General features: G+C 46.7%; 1 protein-coding gene across 1 annotated transcript in view; it reads left to right on the forward strand.

Annotated features, from left to right (window-relative positions):
- Positions 1-868: 868 nt before the first annotated feature.
- The window catches only part of Tmem233 (transmembrane protein 233), a 38,055-nt gene continuing 21,609 nt past the window's right edge, over positions 869-17,314 (forward strand). The window contains exon 1 of the mRNA XM_036172561.1: positions 869-1,163. Coding sequence (XP_036028454.1) covers positions 900-1,163 — 264 coding nt within the window. The 5' untranslated portion in view covers positions 869-899. The remainder of the gene's footprint in view (positions 1,164-17,314) is intronic.

The following is a 17,314-nucleotide window of genomic DNA, read 5'->3' on the forward strand; positions in this document are numbered from 1 at the left end:
TTCTCAGGAATGGCTAAGATCTTAATACAGCTGCTCTCTTAGACCCACGACCCAAAGCGGATCTCTCTCTCTCTCTCTCTCTCTCTCTCTCTCTCTCTCTTTCTCTCTCTCTCTCCCATCTGTCTGTCCAGGTTGTATGCACCAGCCAAAACTTCGTCTCCCATGTAAAAGGGAAAGTAGGAAAGTAGAAAGAAGATCTCCTTGTTTCTACTGGGGCAGTGGGGAAGGGGATGGAAGATACCAAGGTGCCTACCCCAGTCTCCTGAGCCTCCTGTGGAGAGGAAGTATACTATAAAGACTTAGGTGGTATTTTAAAATGTGAAATGGTCCTTTGCAGCCTGCACAACACACACACACACACACACACACACACACACACACACACACACTGATTAGTTTAAAACTTAAAAGGCCTTACTTCTTTTCCTGAGCCCTTTCTTGCAAACTTCTTAGTGTATCCACAGAAGGGTCTCTAGATGTGAGGGAAGTTAGTGTTTCCCACAGCCCCTCTGCCTCCCAGAGTCTGTCTATCTGTCTGTCTGTCTGTCTCCCCCCACCCGTGTGTGTGTGTGTGTGTGTGTGTGTGTGTGTGTGTCTCAATCTCTGTGTCTGCCTCTCTCTCTCAGCCTCTTTCTCTGCCTCTTTGTCTCTCTCTGTGTATCTCTCTGTCTCTGTCTGTCTCTGTGTCTCTGTGTCTGTCTCTCTTTCTCTCTCTGTCTCTCTCTCTTCCTCGCCTTCCCTCACTTGCTTTCTCCCTCCCTCCCTCCCTCCCTCCCTCTTTATGGGGAGGCTCTTGGCCTAGGTCCCTGAGGCGCAGGCAAAGGACCGACCTACAGGAGGAGTGAAGTCACATCTCCCTTGAGGCTGGAGCTACAAGCTTTTCAGAGCCCCTGCTCACCATGAGCCGACAGCCACAGCCCCAGGCTGCGCGGACAGAGCGCTCCGCGTCTCTCCCGGTGTCTCCCACTTTGCCCATGTCCCAGTATGCGTCCCGCTCAGACTCCAAGGGAGCTTTGGACAGCAGCAGCCCCGATGCCAACACGGAAGATGACAAGACCGAGGAGGACATGCCTGCGCCCAAGAACTATCTGTGGCTCACCATTGTCTCGTGTTTTTGCCCAGCCTACCCAGTCAACATCGTGGCTTTGGTCTTCTCCATCATGGTGAGTGGGGTTGGTACCAAAAGCAAAGGAAAGATCCAGCGGCGCTGTCTCTCATGGACTTTATGCACTGGGTTTTGGGGTGCATACCTCCTCCTTGCCTTTCTTCAGCTCGGGGGCTCGGCTCTCTGAGCTCTGCCCAAGACCATCAGCGCTCTGCCGAACAGCGCTAACCAAGCCTTCCGCAGAAACAACTTCGCGCTTCCTTGCCCCAGCGCTCCCTCTGCAAGTTCCCAGTCCCCAGCTGTTTTCCTAGGACCTCCATGTGCAAGCCCCGGCAAGCCACAGTGCGCCCCATGCTGTGAGCTTGCACGCTGTGTGTCCCGGGCTTGGCCACATTGAGGACCCCTGCCCTCCAGCCCCCAAAGCTGCCCCGATGTTGGCGGGTTCTTTCTTTTCGCTGCATGCTGGGCACCGCCTCCAATGGGGTCCCCCGGAGATTACCAAGGCTCCTCCTTGAGCTTGCCGCTTTTTGCCTAGAATGCTTTCTCTGGTTTCAAAGTCCCTTCAGTCTCTTCCCACACCCAGAACCTCTCCCTTGCTTCTCGCGGGCACCTCTTTTCCGGCTCTCCGGAGGCTGTCACCTGGACATTTCCACAGGACTTTCCTGATTGTACCCTGCGCTCCTCTCCTCACACAATCGAAAAGCCTGTTCGCTCTTCACTCTCCCTCGGGTTGTCCCAGGCCGTCCCCACTTCGCTGCACAGGGACCTTGTGTACTCTTCCCAGGAGTCCCTCCACCGCTCTATCCTATGCCCAGGGCCTCCAGCCAGGGCACTTGGGGACTCCTCCATGGAGCTGCACCCTAGGGCTCAGCTCTGTCACCCTCTTCAATGCTCCCAAGAACCAGATCCTCCGTTATTGACTAGAGCAGCTGGTCCCCGGGTGGTGGCGGGTGAAATTCACACAGACACTGTCCCAGGACAACCCCTGCAGTTTGCCCTCCCTCCCCCCACAGGCTCGCTTCTCCAGCGGCTAGCCCATGCAACTCCCACCCACGACAAGAATCCTCCAGCTGGGCTAAGGTTCCGCAGCCTGCATCAAGTTTTCCCTCCCGCCCCGTAAAACCTTTCCTGGGTACTGCAGAGACTCCATTTGCACCCACCCACTGCCCTTCCCCAAACCTGGCTGGCTACACCAGCATGCAAGTGCGCAATCGCTGAAGTTTGGGTGTTGGTTCAAATCCCACTTGTTAGTCCCAAGGCGCAGATGACTGAAGCTGGGCTTCTTTGTAAAATGGAAATTATCACAGCTCCATTTTACAGCGATCGTAAGTATGAATGCGATAACTGTGACGTGTCTAGAACGGTGCCCAGCATCACAATAATATTATTTACCTTATCCAAATGTCGCTTCGTGAGACCTGACTAAAAGTTTAAAACAGAAGCCCTCCCCCAAGCTCTAGGCGCCTCTTCCCTGTTGCTTTCCGTACAAGGTACTTCTCTCCACCTGATACAGTATTTAAGGCTTTTAAGTTTTTGTCTGGGGGGAGCACATGGGTGGAGGTCAGAGGACAACGTGTGGAGTTGCTCTTCCTCATCTTCTGCCTCCTCCTGAGTTCCCGGGGAACGGTGGGTCACCGGGCTCGCACACCCAGCTCGCGATGGCCCTCATTTTATTTTTTATTCTGTCTGTTGCCCCCTCATTACACACAAACTGCAAGCTATATGAGGGCAGGGATGTTTTACCAGTGGGTGCTACGGAAGCAGTCACAGGAGACTCTGACACGTGAATAATGTTACGAAACCAATGCATGCTTGAAGGGAGGTGTTGATGGATTCACATGTCCATTTTACTCCTGTTTCAAAGTCCTGGAAGTTGAAGCTATCACAACTGTTTCCATAATACCCACCAGCCGACTTCCCCCACTTCCTTCCTCTCCCTGGGTATCTGATTCTGGGTTTGTTTGGGGTTTTGTCTTTATTTTCAGAGGCTGGAAGAGTTGTGGGCCGCGGGCTCTCCCAGCAGCAGACTCCCAGGCTGAGCGCCAGTGCCCACATTCCATCCTGTTTATTCATGAAGCAGCTAATTTATCCTTCCCGGTGTCACTTAGGAAAAAGCACCTACAGAGACTGTTCCCTCTCACTGGTCCAAAATCATCTAGCAGCTGGTGATGACAGGCTGGATGCTAATGATGCAGCTGGGGTGTAGTGGAGGGATGAGGTTTAGGATGGAAGCCTCTCCTAATCCCCTCACTTCCCAAGCTTTTCTCCATAGCCTTACAGCATGATTCTTGACCGTCAGAACACAGAAGGCTTGGGGAAAGTTCCATACATTTTTTTCTTTTAAGCTTTAGCTGTTCATCTGAAAAGTGGGGACGGGATGTTGGTATGTGTGGCTGTCGTTTGCTGCGGTTTGGAGTTTACTTTACTTTTATTTGTTTGTGTGAGTGCCCATGCCTGTGACATCATCGGCCAGCTCTGTGGAGTTTCTCTTCTTCTTCCACCTTTACAGGGCTTCTGTGGATGGAACTCAGGTCATCAGGTTTGTGTGGCAACCGCTTCCCCAGCTGAGCTGCCTTGCCAGCCATGGTTTTGTTTGTTTCAGGCTTGGGGTTTGCTGGTAGTGATGTTGGCATGGCTGTTTTTAAGAGGGAGTTCCACTTTATAGTCCAAGCTAGCTTTGAACTCATGAGCCTCCTGCCTCGGCCTCTTGAGTTGCTGGGTTGACAGGCCCATGCCATTGTACCTGGCTTACGTCGTACATTGTTTAACATTGAGTAGTACAGTCATGAGGATGAGACAAAATATATCATGCCAATCATGCTGAGCCCACAGTTGTGCTGGGTGCGGGCAACAATCATCGCACCGATGGGTAGATTTGGTATCTGGAGGCATCCCATGTTACATGTGGAAACAGGCAGAAAATGAAAGACTTGAAGCCCAATACTATAGCACCTTCTATGTGCTTGCTATTGTGCCCTCTCTGAAGTAGCATTGGAAGTCGTGTCTCATGTGAGTAGTGAAAACACGGGCTTGATAAATTTCATGACAATGATTACAAAAGGCAAAGAGAAAGAAGGGTGTGCAGAGCAGAGGGGAGAGTCTGGGTGTGTCAGTTGTTGAAAGCAGAGAGGGAAATTGTATTTGTTCCAAGGTCCAAGCAAAGACCTTCTGGCTGGTACGACATCGTGAGAGGAGGGAGAGTGAGAAAGACCCAGACACACTGGCTTTCTATCAGTCACTCTCATAATTTCTCATTAACACATCAGTCTATTGATCGTACCATTAGATTCACTCCTTCCTGAGGGTAACACCTGCTTACCTTCTAAAAGCGCAACCTCTTGGTAGCTCCTAACGGGCACTGAATTCCAACATGAGGGCTGAGAAGACACCGTCTTCAAACCATGACAGTAATCACCCAACCCTGCCATGGATGCACAAGATTTAAGGTGTCATTTGATGTCCTGTCCTGGCTGTTGTCCAGTCTCTCTCATCTATAAATTCATGACAAGTACATCAATGTATCTCAGCTGGGAGTTGCACATTCCCCCTAAAGACATTTGGAAATGCTGGGGATCATCTGTAAGAGCCACAGTGATTTGGGGGAGTTTGGCATAGATGAAAAGAGCCAAAATGCTAATGTTCGGCCATGCTTCAGGTTTTCTCCCAGTGCTGAACTAACATATCCCAAGTACCAACAGCACCCTAATTGTTGCTCTCTGTTTGTGTGATCAAACATTCTGATCAAAGGCCACATGGGGAGGAAGAGGCTTATTTCAGCTTGTAATTCACAATCTTCCTCCAAAAACAACATGGTCAAGTCTGTCACAGCTTGATTTCTGTTGCTGTGATAAAACACCCTGATCAAAACCAACTTGGGGGGGACAGGATTGATCTGGCTTTCACTCCCAGGTCACAACCTGTCATTGAGAAGAGTAGGAGCAGAAGAAACTCAAGGGAGGAGCCCGAAGGCAGCAACCGTGGAGAAATGCTGCTTGATGACCCTCCCTGGTGCATGCTCAGCTAGTTGTGTTACCAGGCAAAGTCCACCTGCCTAGGGATGATGGCACCCACAATGAGCTGGGCCCTCCAACCTCCAATGATAATCCAGACAGTTCCCCACAAACATGCCTACAGGCCAAATTGATCTGGGTGGCTCCCCAGTTGAGACTCCCTCAAATGACTCTGGGCTGTGCCAAGCTGACAGCCAATGATAACTAGGACACACTCTAATAAAAAAGAAAATTCTGTATAATGGGAGATGATGTAACATAGTGCACTGAAAATATTGAAAAGGCTCCAAACAACCAGTTTCAAAAGTGGTATATATATAAACAATCTCAAAACAATCAATACCTATACTACTAAGCCAAGCCTGAGGCGCATTCTATAACGTGTACAAGGGCATAAAACTACTTTGAAAAAATACAGAAGATTGTTCAAGCTGCAGGGATCTGTGTTCTTTCTAACACCCATTGTGGAACCAGGGAGCCCTGGGGTTAAAGACGCCGCACCCACAAGTAAGCGGCAGGACAATACCAATGCTATATTGGAAAGCTGATGTGCTTAGCATCCCCTGCGGTATAAGCATGGAAGTTCTCAAGACACCGAGAGTGTACTTGTCGGAAGTATATTTTACCTGTATTCAACATGGAGCCTTGTACTATATGACTTTTCCTAGGGAGACATCAACAAATGTCAGTTCTTCCCAGACAAGGCACCAAAGACAGACAAAGCAGAATTCCACCCAGGTCTAGATGAGTGAATCCATGAATGCATTTGGGGTTACTTCCAGGAGCATGGCTGACTCAAAAGCAGCTGCATTACTAAAAAACCCAAAGTTTAAGATGGGCAGTGGTGGCGCACACCTTTAATCCCAGCACTCGGGAGGCAGAGGCAGGTGGATCTCTATGTGTTCAAGACCAATCTGGTCTACAAAATTCCAGGACAGCAGCCAGGGCTACACAGAGAAATCTCGTCTTGAAAAAACTTAAATAAAAAAATTTAAATTTAAATTTAAATTAAAAAAAAAAATGTTTCCTTCCTCCCTCAAGGAGGCAATGTTTCAATAGCGGAAAAGTGACTACATAACATATATATTCCAAGAATTTTCCTCTAGAATGAGTTATGGCTAACCCACACTGCACTGCGTTCCCACTTGAATTTGAATACAGCACCTTCCTCAGCATAGGTTCAGCCCCGAACCAGGGCGCACAGCTTGACAAGCAGAGCAGAGGCTGGTTTTCAGGTGTTATTCAACATGCCCCCTTCTGTCCCCAGATATTTCCATTTGTTACATCTGAAAAGAGCCCCATCACTTCTCAGCATAGCCCTGCACCCTGGAGAAAGAATGTTTGCCAATTCAACAAACATCTCTATGCTGGACTTTCTCCAGGTACTGATACCATCCCCTACCTCTATACTAGACTTTCTACAGGCACCAGTACCTTTCCCTATTTCTGCGGTATTAATAAGACCAGCAAAGATCTCTGTGGATCTGTAGATCTGGAAGAATGGAGGTCTCCAGCGAGTTGTAAGACTGCTGACAAATTTGGAGTTCACCTTCTATCGGTATTATAACTAAAATTTGATAGCTGCCTTAGAAGACTGTGGCTGAGTCCACGCTAAGCCTCCATCCTTCTTGACATCCTGATGCAATGATTTCTACAACTGACCTAAATGGTCACTGCAGTCATGGATACAGAACAGCCCCTGACTTCTGACCAAATAGCTTCCAATCTTCTTTCACCAGGAATCCTCCTTCACACCTTCAGAGTCTCCCTATAGACTCCAGTGAGGTTCAAATCCTATGCTGTATGTCCTTTATGGTTCCATATAAGTGTGTCAATCTTTCTGAAGCTTGAGGCTTTTTAACCCTGCAAGATGGGGGCTGAGATGATACTTAGCCAAGTGCGCTTGTGGAGATTAAAAGATAAACATTTAAAAGTTTCAGTTTACGACCTAGAATCCAAGCAGAACACAGTACTGAAGTTGATGATGGTGGTGATGGTGACTAAGGTGATAGTGATGATGATGGTTATTATGATGGTGATAGTGATGGGGATAATGATGGTGGTCATGGTGATGATGATGATGATGATGATGATGGTGATAGTGATGGTGATGATGATGATGATGGTGGTGGTGGTGATGATGGTGATAGTGATGGTGATGATGATGATGGTGGTGGTGATGATGGTGATAGTGATGGTGATGATGATGATGATGGTGGTGGTGATGATTGATGATGATGATGGTGGTGGTGATGATGATGTGTGTGGTGGTGATGATGGTGATAGTGATGGTGATGATGATGAGTGGTGATGATGATGGTGATGGATGTGTGATGATGATGATGATGATGATGTGGTGGTGGTGTGGGGTGGTGATGATGATGAATGTGATGATGATGATGATGATGATGGTGGTGGTGGTGATGATGGTGATGATGATGATGGTGATGATGATGATGGTGGTGGTGATGATGGTGGTGGTGATGATGGTGATAGTGATGGTGGTGGTGATGATGGTGATAGTGATGGTGATGATGATGATGATGATGGTGGTGATGGTGATGATGATGATGATGGTGATAGTGATGATGATGATGGTGGTGGTGGTGATGATGATGATGATGATGATGGTGGTGGTGGTGGTGGTGATGATGATGATGATGGTGGTGGTGGTGGTGATGATGATGATGATGATGGTGGTAGTGGTGGTGGTGGTGGTGATGGTGGTGGTGGTGGTGATGATGATGATGATGATGATGGTGGTGGTGGTGGTGGTGATGATGATGGTGATGATGGTGGTGGTGGTGGTGGTGGTGATGATGATGGTGGTGGTGGTGGTGGTGATGATGATGGTGATGATGATGATGATGATGATGGTGGTGGTGGTGGTGGTGGTGGTGATGATTGATGATGATGATGATGGTAATGGTGGTTGTGGTGGTGTCTATAGACTAGAGGTACAAGTCATTACCTTTCCCAGTGGAAATTTCGCTGATTTGCTGGGTGACTAGCAAATCTGATATTAATAAAAGCAATGGCACACCTCCTGAATAGGTATTTCTCATAGCCTCAATGTAAACATTAAAGCTAAACTGAAATACACTAAGAAGCCTTCATCTTCGCCCAGAATAATGGAAGTCCTTGTTCTTCTCATCCTGCTCTGAAACCACTTAAAGTGTTGGTCGGTGAACTTAAAAGTGCATACACACCCAAAGACAAACTAAGAGTACAGGAAAAGAAAAAAGAGAGAGAAAGAAATGGTTGAGCATTGACTAACTACACAGTGCGCCACTATGAAATCTAGATCCTACAGAGTAGCCAAGAAGAAAAAGTCAATTTGCCCTGCAAAACTCTAAAGAGATTCAGAAATTAGAGGTGTATTGCCTTTGGAGGTAATTAAAAAATGGTATGGCCAAAGAAAAGAGAAATCTTTGAAAGTCTGTTCAAGAAGTGATTAGGGAGCTGGGGAGATGGCTCAGTGGCTAAGAGAATTTGCTGCTCTTGCAGAGAACAGTGATTCAATTCCTAGAACCCACACGGCAGCTCAGCAACTCCCTACAAATCCAGTTCCAGAGGCTCCGACGCCTCTTTTGAACACCAAAGGTGCCAGGCACTCAAGTGGTGCATGGACACATATGCAGGCAAAACACTAATACCCTTAAAAAATAAACAACTCTTTTCTTTGAACAAGGAAGTCAGAAGATACCTAGACATCATTTATGGCCCTATGAAGCCAGGCGACTGCATCCTTAGCAACTGTGACCAAAGATGGATTTGCTCTCTGTTGAGAATTAACAGAAGGTGTCTGTCTAGACATAAGTCAGGGCAAAGAGTAGCATGCAGGAGCCACCTGAAATTGGGATTAATGGATAGTCACTGTGTTCAACAGGGAAGCTTGTGCCCTACTTCACTGATCCCTTACTCTGGCAACCAGAGAGGGGACGGGAGAATTTCTCTCCAGGGATGTGACCAGTTCAAACACAAAGTTGTATTAATTGCCAATCTTAGTGCCATGACCAACACATGACATAAAGGAAAGAGGGCCTTGTTCTGGCTCACAGTTGGAGGGCACACTCCATCACAGCAGAGAAGCTGAGGCAGAAGGTCACATTGTAGCTACAGTCTGAGTCTGAACTGTGCCCCAGAGACTCATGGTTTGAGCCATTGTCTCCAACTGATAGTGAACTTCCAGAAGATTGTGGCACCTTTATGAGGTCAAGGCTGTCCTATGGAATGAGGTCAGTAGGTGTGGGCCTTTGTAAGCTGTAGGGGACCTCTGGCTCCTGTATGTTCTCTATGCTTCCTGGTCTGCCATGATGTGAACAACAACCATTGCACATCCCACTGCCGTGAACAGAGCTCCACTTCCCTGCCGCCGTGGGCTGAACCTCTAAGAGACTGAGCCAAAACAAATCTCTCCTCCCTCGAGGCATTTCTAATAGGTATTGTGGTCACAGCAATGTGGAAGTAACTAATATACATGGAATCCAGCAAAGCTATCTGATATAGAAAAGAAGCAAAGAGACATACTACTGAGGGTAAGACAACTGGCTTTATGAAACAAGAGAAGACACCATTGATAATGGACGCTTGGGCCACAGCCATGTGCAGGAAGCCACAGGCCTTCTCAGGATGACAAGATCTGCGGTCACAAAAAAAATAAATAAATGCCCACAGAATGAAATACAAACTGAACTGTGTGTTCTCTCCATTTGACCCAGGATCTACCAGGCACTGGCTCATCCATCAGAACTGAGTTTCAGGTGAATGACAAGTAGGTTGCCTCATCAATATAGTGACTTCCAGGACAGTCAGAGATATGTAGAGAGACCTGCTTTAACATACACACACACACACACACACACACACACACACACACACACACACACACACACAAATTACGTATACCTGCCAAGCATGGTGGTACATGCCTTTAATCTCAGCACTAAGGAGGGTGAGGCAGGCAGATCTCTGTGAGTTTGAAGCCAGCCTGGTCTCCAAAGTCAAGGCTGTATAATGAGACTGTCTAAAAAATAATACATAAATAAAAATAAACAAGATTATGAACAGCTGTGACTTAGTTCCTATTTATTTCTATTTCTGAAGTCTAAAGCTCTGAGGAACACGTAGTTAGTTCCAGAGGACAAAGGCCTGACTGAAATCACCATCATTTCAAATCATTCCTCTAGACACACACCAACTTTATATAGCACTGCACATTGCCCAAGCAGCTCCTGCTTCATTATTTCCAAAGTTTGATCACCATCTGGGAGAGTATCAGTGAACATCTGTACTTAGGAACCTAGAATTAAGTTACTATGGTAGTCCTTTTGATCTGAGATCAGAGGTATGGAATACATATATTGCAATATGGTAATCCATGTTTCTTTACCAAAGAACACATGTTTTTAAGTCCATTTGGATTTACTGACAAAATGCTAATACAGATGGGTCTGTCATAACATGCCTGGACATGGACATAAATACACACTACAGTGTAATATGTGTGTATGTATGTAATACATATTTATACATGTGATTGGCCACTAATGGATGGTTGTTGAAGTGGGATTATAGGAACATGAAAACGCATTCTGTTATGCTGCCAATGTTTATGTACCATTGGAATTACACATAGTAGAAAGAAAGGAAGAAGGACGGATGGACAATGGGATTAGAAAGAAAAAGACGGAGGCTTCCTTCCAAAGGCAGTAAACACTGTCTGGATGATGAGCAAAATAAAAGCAAAATATCAGTGGGCTGAGTCACTAAACAGGTCATGGCTGGGGTGGGGTGGCCATTCCTTAACAAGCAAGCGGTTTCCGACTTACCGACTTACCGTGTGCAGAGTTCTGATGGTGACACCAAGGACACTTTCAAATGTTCATCAAGAGAGGGCCAGGGAGGAGTTCCACACTAAACAATGCTTCTCAAACTCCAGTCACCCAAGGAGCTTGTTAGGTCATAAAACGCCACCTCTCTTTGAGCGCTCAGTTGGGGATCCACCTCCCCTGTGGCCTCTCCCGTCTCTCTCCATGCCCCACATGGGGAACTTGTCTGTTTCTTCCACTCATTATATCACATATCCTATATGAACTGGAAGAAAGTGTCTACGTTTAGCTCCTTTGGGGAAAACTATCTATTCTTTGTAGTCTGGAGTTACTATTGTTACATGCGTTAATCTTCGAGTGGTCTGCAATCACCCTTGGTATTGGTGTGGCCCTTGGTGTTGGTGCTATTTTACAACATACCATGTTCTGCTTTTTGTTTTTTTATTAGTTTGTTTGTTTGTTTGTTTTTTGGAGCTGAGGATCAAACCCAGGGCCTTCAAGCGCTCTACCACTGAGCTAAATCCCCACCCCATGTTCTGCTTTTTTGAAGCACTTTCACGGCAATGTACTTTCACTTGATATGCATGAAAGTTACTCTCCCTGTTTAGACAGACTCAGGAAGGCAGCACAAGGGGGCAAAATCAAAAGCAATCGTCCTTGCATATTCTACTCAGTCACTTGGACCGCTGTGATGAGATGGTCATGCACGGCCCTCTGATAGGAACACAGCTCCGAACGCTGTCTCTTTTAATAGGCCTTCCTTGTCAATACGGGAGCATCATCTATTACTCTCCCTCAGCTCCGGCTGCATTCCTCCCTGACATCTCGCTTTAATGATGGGCAAAAGGACAATTGTCATTTGTCCTTGAAGATATTTATGGAGCAAAAAATACTAAGAGCCTATGAGGGGAGAGATGAGCATGAATGAGTTCACGTAATAAGGGAAAATACATCTTGCCCTCTGGAAGCCCGGTCTCAGAGTTCCCAAGAATACTTTCAGGCTAAGAAACTCAGGAGCAAGCAAAAATCTAAACAAGAAACCCCCAAATGATCTAAAAACTCAGGCATCGTTACTAAAAATATCCACTAAGTGCCCACAGACATCACGATGTTTTGATGGAAGTCAGCTGTCTAGGAGTTTGGAGTCCAAAATGCTGATCTACACAGAGTTCTTGCATCCGGTCCAAAGGACTCAGGTTGTGATCAGGTATTAATGTAACTCTACCTGTGTGCTGAGAGGATGCAGGGAGAGAGAGAAGCAGGGAGTTGGAAGACAGCTATAAAGAGAAAAACCCACTCCTCAGCAGCCGCATACACAGGGAATTGAGGGGTAAGACAATGGCAGCACCTTTGGTCTAAATAAAAGGGAACATATTACGATATTAAGACTTCAGTGTGGCAACTCACATGGTCAGAGGGCCAGTGAGATGGCTCAGAGGGTAAAGGCACTTGCCGACAAGCTAGACGATCTGCGCTCAACCACTTCATACTACTTTGGTGGAAGGAGAGAACCAATACCCGAATATAGTTCTGACATTTACATACATGTTGTGGCATGTGTGAACCCCAACACACACACACACACACACACACACACACACACACACACACACACACACGAGAGAGAGAGAGAGAGAGAGAGAGAGAGAGAGAGAGAGAGAGAGAGAGATGTTTAATTAAACATAGGTTTTCTTTTTATTCTTAAAGGACAAATATTAGTATATTCAAAATAGCCAATAGAAAATATTAAATACCCATGACTAAGGAGATGGTGCCATGGCTACAGCCCTTGCTGAGTAGGCATGAGGACCAGCGTTTAGATCCTCAGAACCCATGCAGAAGCTAGGCAAGAGTGGTGGCCACCTCTATTCCCAGCCTTCAAGAGAACCTCCTCAGCAAGCCAGCTAACTACACTAGCCAATCCATGAGCTCTGAACTCAATTGAGGGACCTGCCTCAGTCAAAGCAGAGCAATCCAGGAGGTCCCCTGACATCAAGTTCAAGTCTCCACATACATGCACACATGGGACCATACATACAAGCACAAACGCCACACATACACACAAATGCTTTTGATTCTCAAAGCAAACGGGGGATATGTGTCAGATCTATATAAAGAAATCACTGCTAAGAGATGAAAACTGAAAAACAGCAACTGAATGAAAAGCCGTCCCGCGGCATGCTACAGATCCAGCCAGCATGGGCAGTGGATTATAGTGCACGCCAATAAACTTGAAAGTAGAGTGCTTAGCATAGTAACTTGTTGATATTTTTGGTCTCCTTGTTAGAAGTATGAAAAGGCTTTAATAATAGTTGGATTAATTCTTTGGTAATATAATATAATGTATATTGATCTCAGTCCCTCCCTAACTCCTCCCTCCCAGATCCACCCCTCCACTCTCACCTCCCTATCCATCCAGCTTTGCATCATCATCATTTTTGTTGTCTTCTTCCTCCTCTTCCTCCTCCTCCACTTCCTCCTCCTCTTCCAAACCTACTAAGTCCAATTTGTGTCGCTGAGCTGCTCTTGAGACTGGGACCTGCTCAGGGGTGTTGTCACCCTACCACAGGACACATTAAAGAAAACTGACTCTCCCTCTCTCTGCAAGTATCACACGCCAATAGCTCCTCAGCTAGAGGTGGGACTTCATGCCCATTCCTTGTCTTAGTCAGGGCTTCTGTTGCTGTGACCAGACACCATGACCACAACAACTCTTACAAAGGAAAATATTTGATTGGGGCAGCTTATGGTTTTGGAGGTTCAGTCCATTATCATCATAGCAGGGAGCATGGCAGACATGGTGCTGGCTACATCTTGATCAGAAAGCAACAGGAAATGGTCTTAGACCCTGGGTGGTATCTTGAGCATAGGAAACCTCAAAGCCCATCCCCACAGTGACATACTTCCTCCAAACAGGCCAAACCCACTCCAAGGAAGCCACACCCTCCTAATAGTGCCACTCCCTATGAGCATACAGGGGGCCAATTACATTCAAACTGCCACGCCCCTTCATGCTGGGACTTCATCTTGCTTGAACTTGCTTAGGCTTCCTGCATGCTGTCATAACGACTGTGGGTTCCTGTGTGCCACTGCCCTTCCTGTACAGAAAACTGTTTCCTGGAAGTTATCATCTCTGGCTCTTCCAACCCTTCTGGCCTCTCCTGGGGAAGAAGCTTGAGAGTTGAGGGAAGAGGTGTGATGTGTTTGTGTGATTTAAGGCTAAGCACACCACAGCCTGCTAGTCTCTGCTCTGCACTCTGAGCAGCTGTGTACCTCTGTGTCGGCGGCCATCTACTGCAAACAGAAGCTTCTTGGATGAGGGTAGAAAGGTGCATGGTCTGTGGGTACAACAGCAATTCATAAGAGTCCATTTAGTAGAAGAGTATTAGGTTCCCTCTAGGGTCTGTGACCTCTCTAGCCACAGGCCCTTGGTCCCCATGATGCCAGGTATGAGTTCCATTTTAGATCCAGCAGGTCCTAGATGGAATTGGATAGTGGTCTTGAGATGGATATGAATATTGATTCCAGTATAGAAATTTGACTCAAGTGTAAAACACCTATGTGCGGCATGAGACCTCACATAATAGTGGGCATTACATGGTAAGCTTAGGGTGAAGGATCGAATGGGAAGGCAGGTCAGAACATAAAATTGTCTGCACAGTGAGACCCCACATAGTTCATCAGTAAAAAGTGTCCACTCACCGTATCTCTGTGCCCGAACACGGACAGAGGAAGAAAAGGCTGGAAGCATTTTACCAAGTCAAGGAGAGCCTCCCAGAGAGTGGGGAGGAGTGGAAGGATGAACAAGCAGTGAGAGAGACAGACAGGCAGAGGCAGTGGTGGGGGAGAGGTTTTATTTAGAAACAGTGGTGGCCAAAGGCTAGGGGTGAGCTGAGGCTCAAGGGCAGACACAAGCTACGTGGACACGAAGGTCCATACGTCATCTACAGCATCACTTAGAACGCGTTTGACTTCTTCAGGAAGGAACCCTACCATAGAAAGGGTCACAAGGAGCTGGGTCTTCAGTCACCTGATGGAGTGTCCCAAAATAATTTTTAACAGGTCTTCCTTATGGTCTGCCCTCAATACAATTCTGTTCCCATATCCAGCGCCACGTCACAGTTTGCTCTTTCTTCCATCCTCTTAACAAACTGGACCTATTACTCTAAGCTAATGTGCTCACTGTGGAAGCAGGGTCTATTTTTATGCGGGTGCTGGTTAGCCTATGTGTTAATGAGCTGCGATTTAATGGGGCTTACGTTAATCAACAATAGCTGGGCTTGGATGGTTCTTGTCTTTCACTGCCAACCCCGCTCCTGGTAAAAACACCTGTCTCTCTTCTCCGGGGGAGTTCTAGTTAGCTCTGACTGTCAGTGTAACACAGTTTGGAGTAACCTGAGAAGGGAGTCCCAACTGAGGGATTGTCTGGATTAGACTGGCCTGCCAGCGTGTCTATGGGGAATTGTCTCGTTAATTGATGAAAGGGGGCCCAGCCCACTGTGGGCGGCACCATTCCCTGGGAAGGTGGTCCTAGGCTGTAAATGGAAGCTGGCTGAGCATGAGTCAGAGTGAGCCAGCAAGCAGTATCCCTCCCTGGTTTCTGCTTCATCTTCCTGCCTTGACTTCCCTTGATGATGGACTGTAGCCTGTAAGCTGAAATAGATCCTTTCTCTACCTAAGTTGCCTTGGCCATGGTATTTGTCATAGCAAGAGAACGAATCTAGAACAGGAGGTGTGTCTCAGGGGCTTCCATAAAAGTCTAATCTGCTAATTCTGGCACCTGGTCTTGCTGCAGCTCCCAGTGGGCACCTGAGGTAGTCATTGTGCCCACAGGCTGTTTCTAAGCCCTGCCACCATCTCGGGAAGTAGCTAATCCCTGGAGGGCTTTGAAGACGTTAACATTCTGTCACTGGACATTTTCCCTTCTACCATCTGCTAACACAGTGATGTGGGGTGTAATATATCTTAAAAGTTGTAAAGCCATCACCACTATTGGATTCCAGTGAACTTTTAGGCCCCCAAAAGAAACTTTTGTCTCGCCAGGTGTATGGCTCAGACCTAACCCAGCACTAGGAAGGTTGAGGCAGTAGGAGCCTGAGTCTGAGACCAATTGGGTTAAAACAAGAAGAAGAAAGAGAAAATATAAATATTGAAAATTTTTTACTAGCATAGAAATTCTGTTTTCTTAGCCAGGCATGGTGGTGCATGCCTGTAATCACAGCACTTGGAGGGCTGAGGTAAGGGGGCTGCTACAAGTTCAAGACCAGCCTTGGCTGTGTAGAAAGACCTTGTTTCAAATAAAGAAAAGACTTCTGGGTATGACAGGGCTGTTAGACTCATGGACATAGCGGCTACAGCTGCTTATATAAGACCCGCATAAGGTCAAGCCAATCAATGTTCCAGCTTGGATAGGGTGGGGTGTCACAGGCGCTACCCATAGCTGAGAGCTGTTGGCACTGGATGGCTGCACTGGGTGGGGGTGTGAGAGCCAGTTTTCTTCAAGTGTGTGCCCTCCCCTAAGTTGCCTCTACTTCAGAGAATGGCTCTGTACCATGTGAATATGGGCAGTACCAACAGCACTCCGTGGGTTATAAAGAGGGGGGAAATGAGGACATGAAGTTGGAGGGGGCAGTCGGTGAGGAGTTGTATGCACAGACACATGTATGAAATTCTTGAAGAATAGATAAATAAAAAAATACAATGTTTAAAGGAAAGGAAAAGATCCCATATCTGTCATCACTCACTCCCCAACCCCGCCAGGCAAAACCAACAAATCTTCTGTTCTGATACATTTCTTTATGCTGAATATCCCCTTAGATGGAGTCTTACACTGTGTGACCTTTCACATCTGGCTTGTCATTTTGCACGCTGGTTTTCAAGGTCCACTTACATTGCTCAGCGTCAACCCTCTCTTTTTAAGGCTAAACAACACCCTGGACCTTTTTTAAGGCGAAGCCCGAGCAAATTATACCTCTGATTAAGTGTTGGATAAATCGGAATTGCTGTGTGACTCCACTCAGCACTCTTAATGAAGAGGGAGTTGTGTGTTTAGTTACTAATTTCATCATTTGTTCAAGTATTGTAGAATCATAATGTGCATCCACTCCTGTGCCAACCCCGGGGGTAAAAACACAATATATACCTTGATGCTGCTTTAGATATTGATTTCTTTCCAATTTTTTCTTTTTCCTCTATCATTTTTTGATGGACATTTGGATTTAATCCACTTGGGGCCTATTATGGTTTGAGTCTAAAATGTCCCCCACTGGCTTGTGTTTGAATACTTGCTTCCTAACTGGTGACACCGTTTGGAGAAGTTGTGATATTTTGGGATGGGAGGCATGGCATGCAAGGTGAGCCACTGGCTT

The sequence above is a fragment of the Onychomys torridus genome, chromosome 22 (assembly GCF_903995425.1).
Source record: "Onychomys torridus chromosome 22, mOncTor1.1, whole genome shotgun sequence".
NCBI classification, from domain to species: Eukaryota; Metazoa; Chordata; class Mammalia; order Rodentia; family Cricetidae; genus Onychomys; species Onychomys torridus.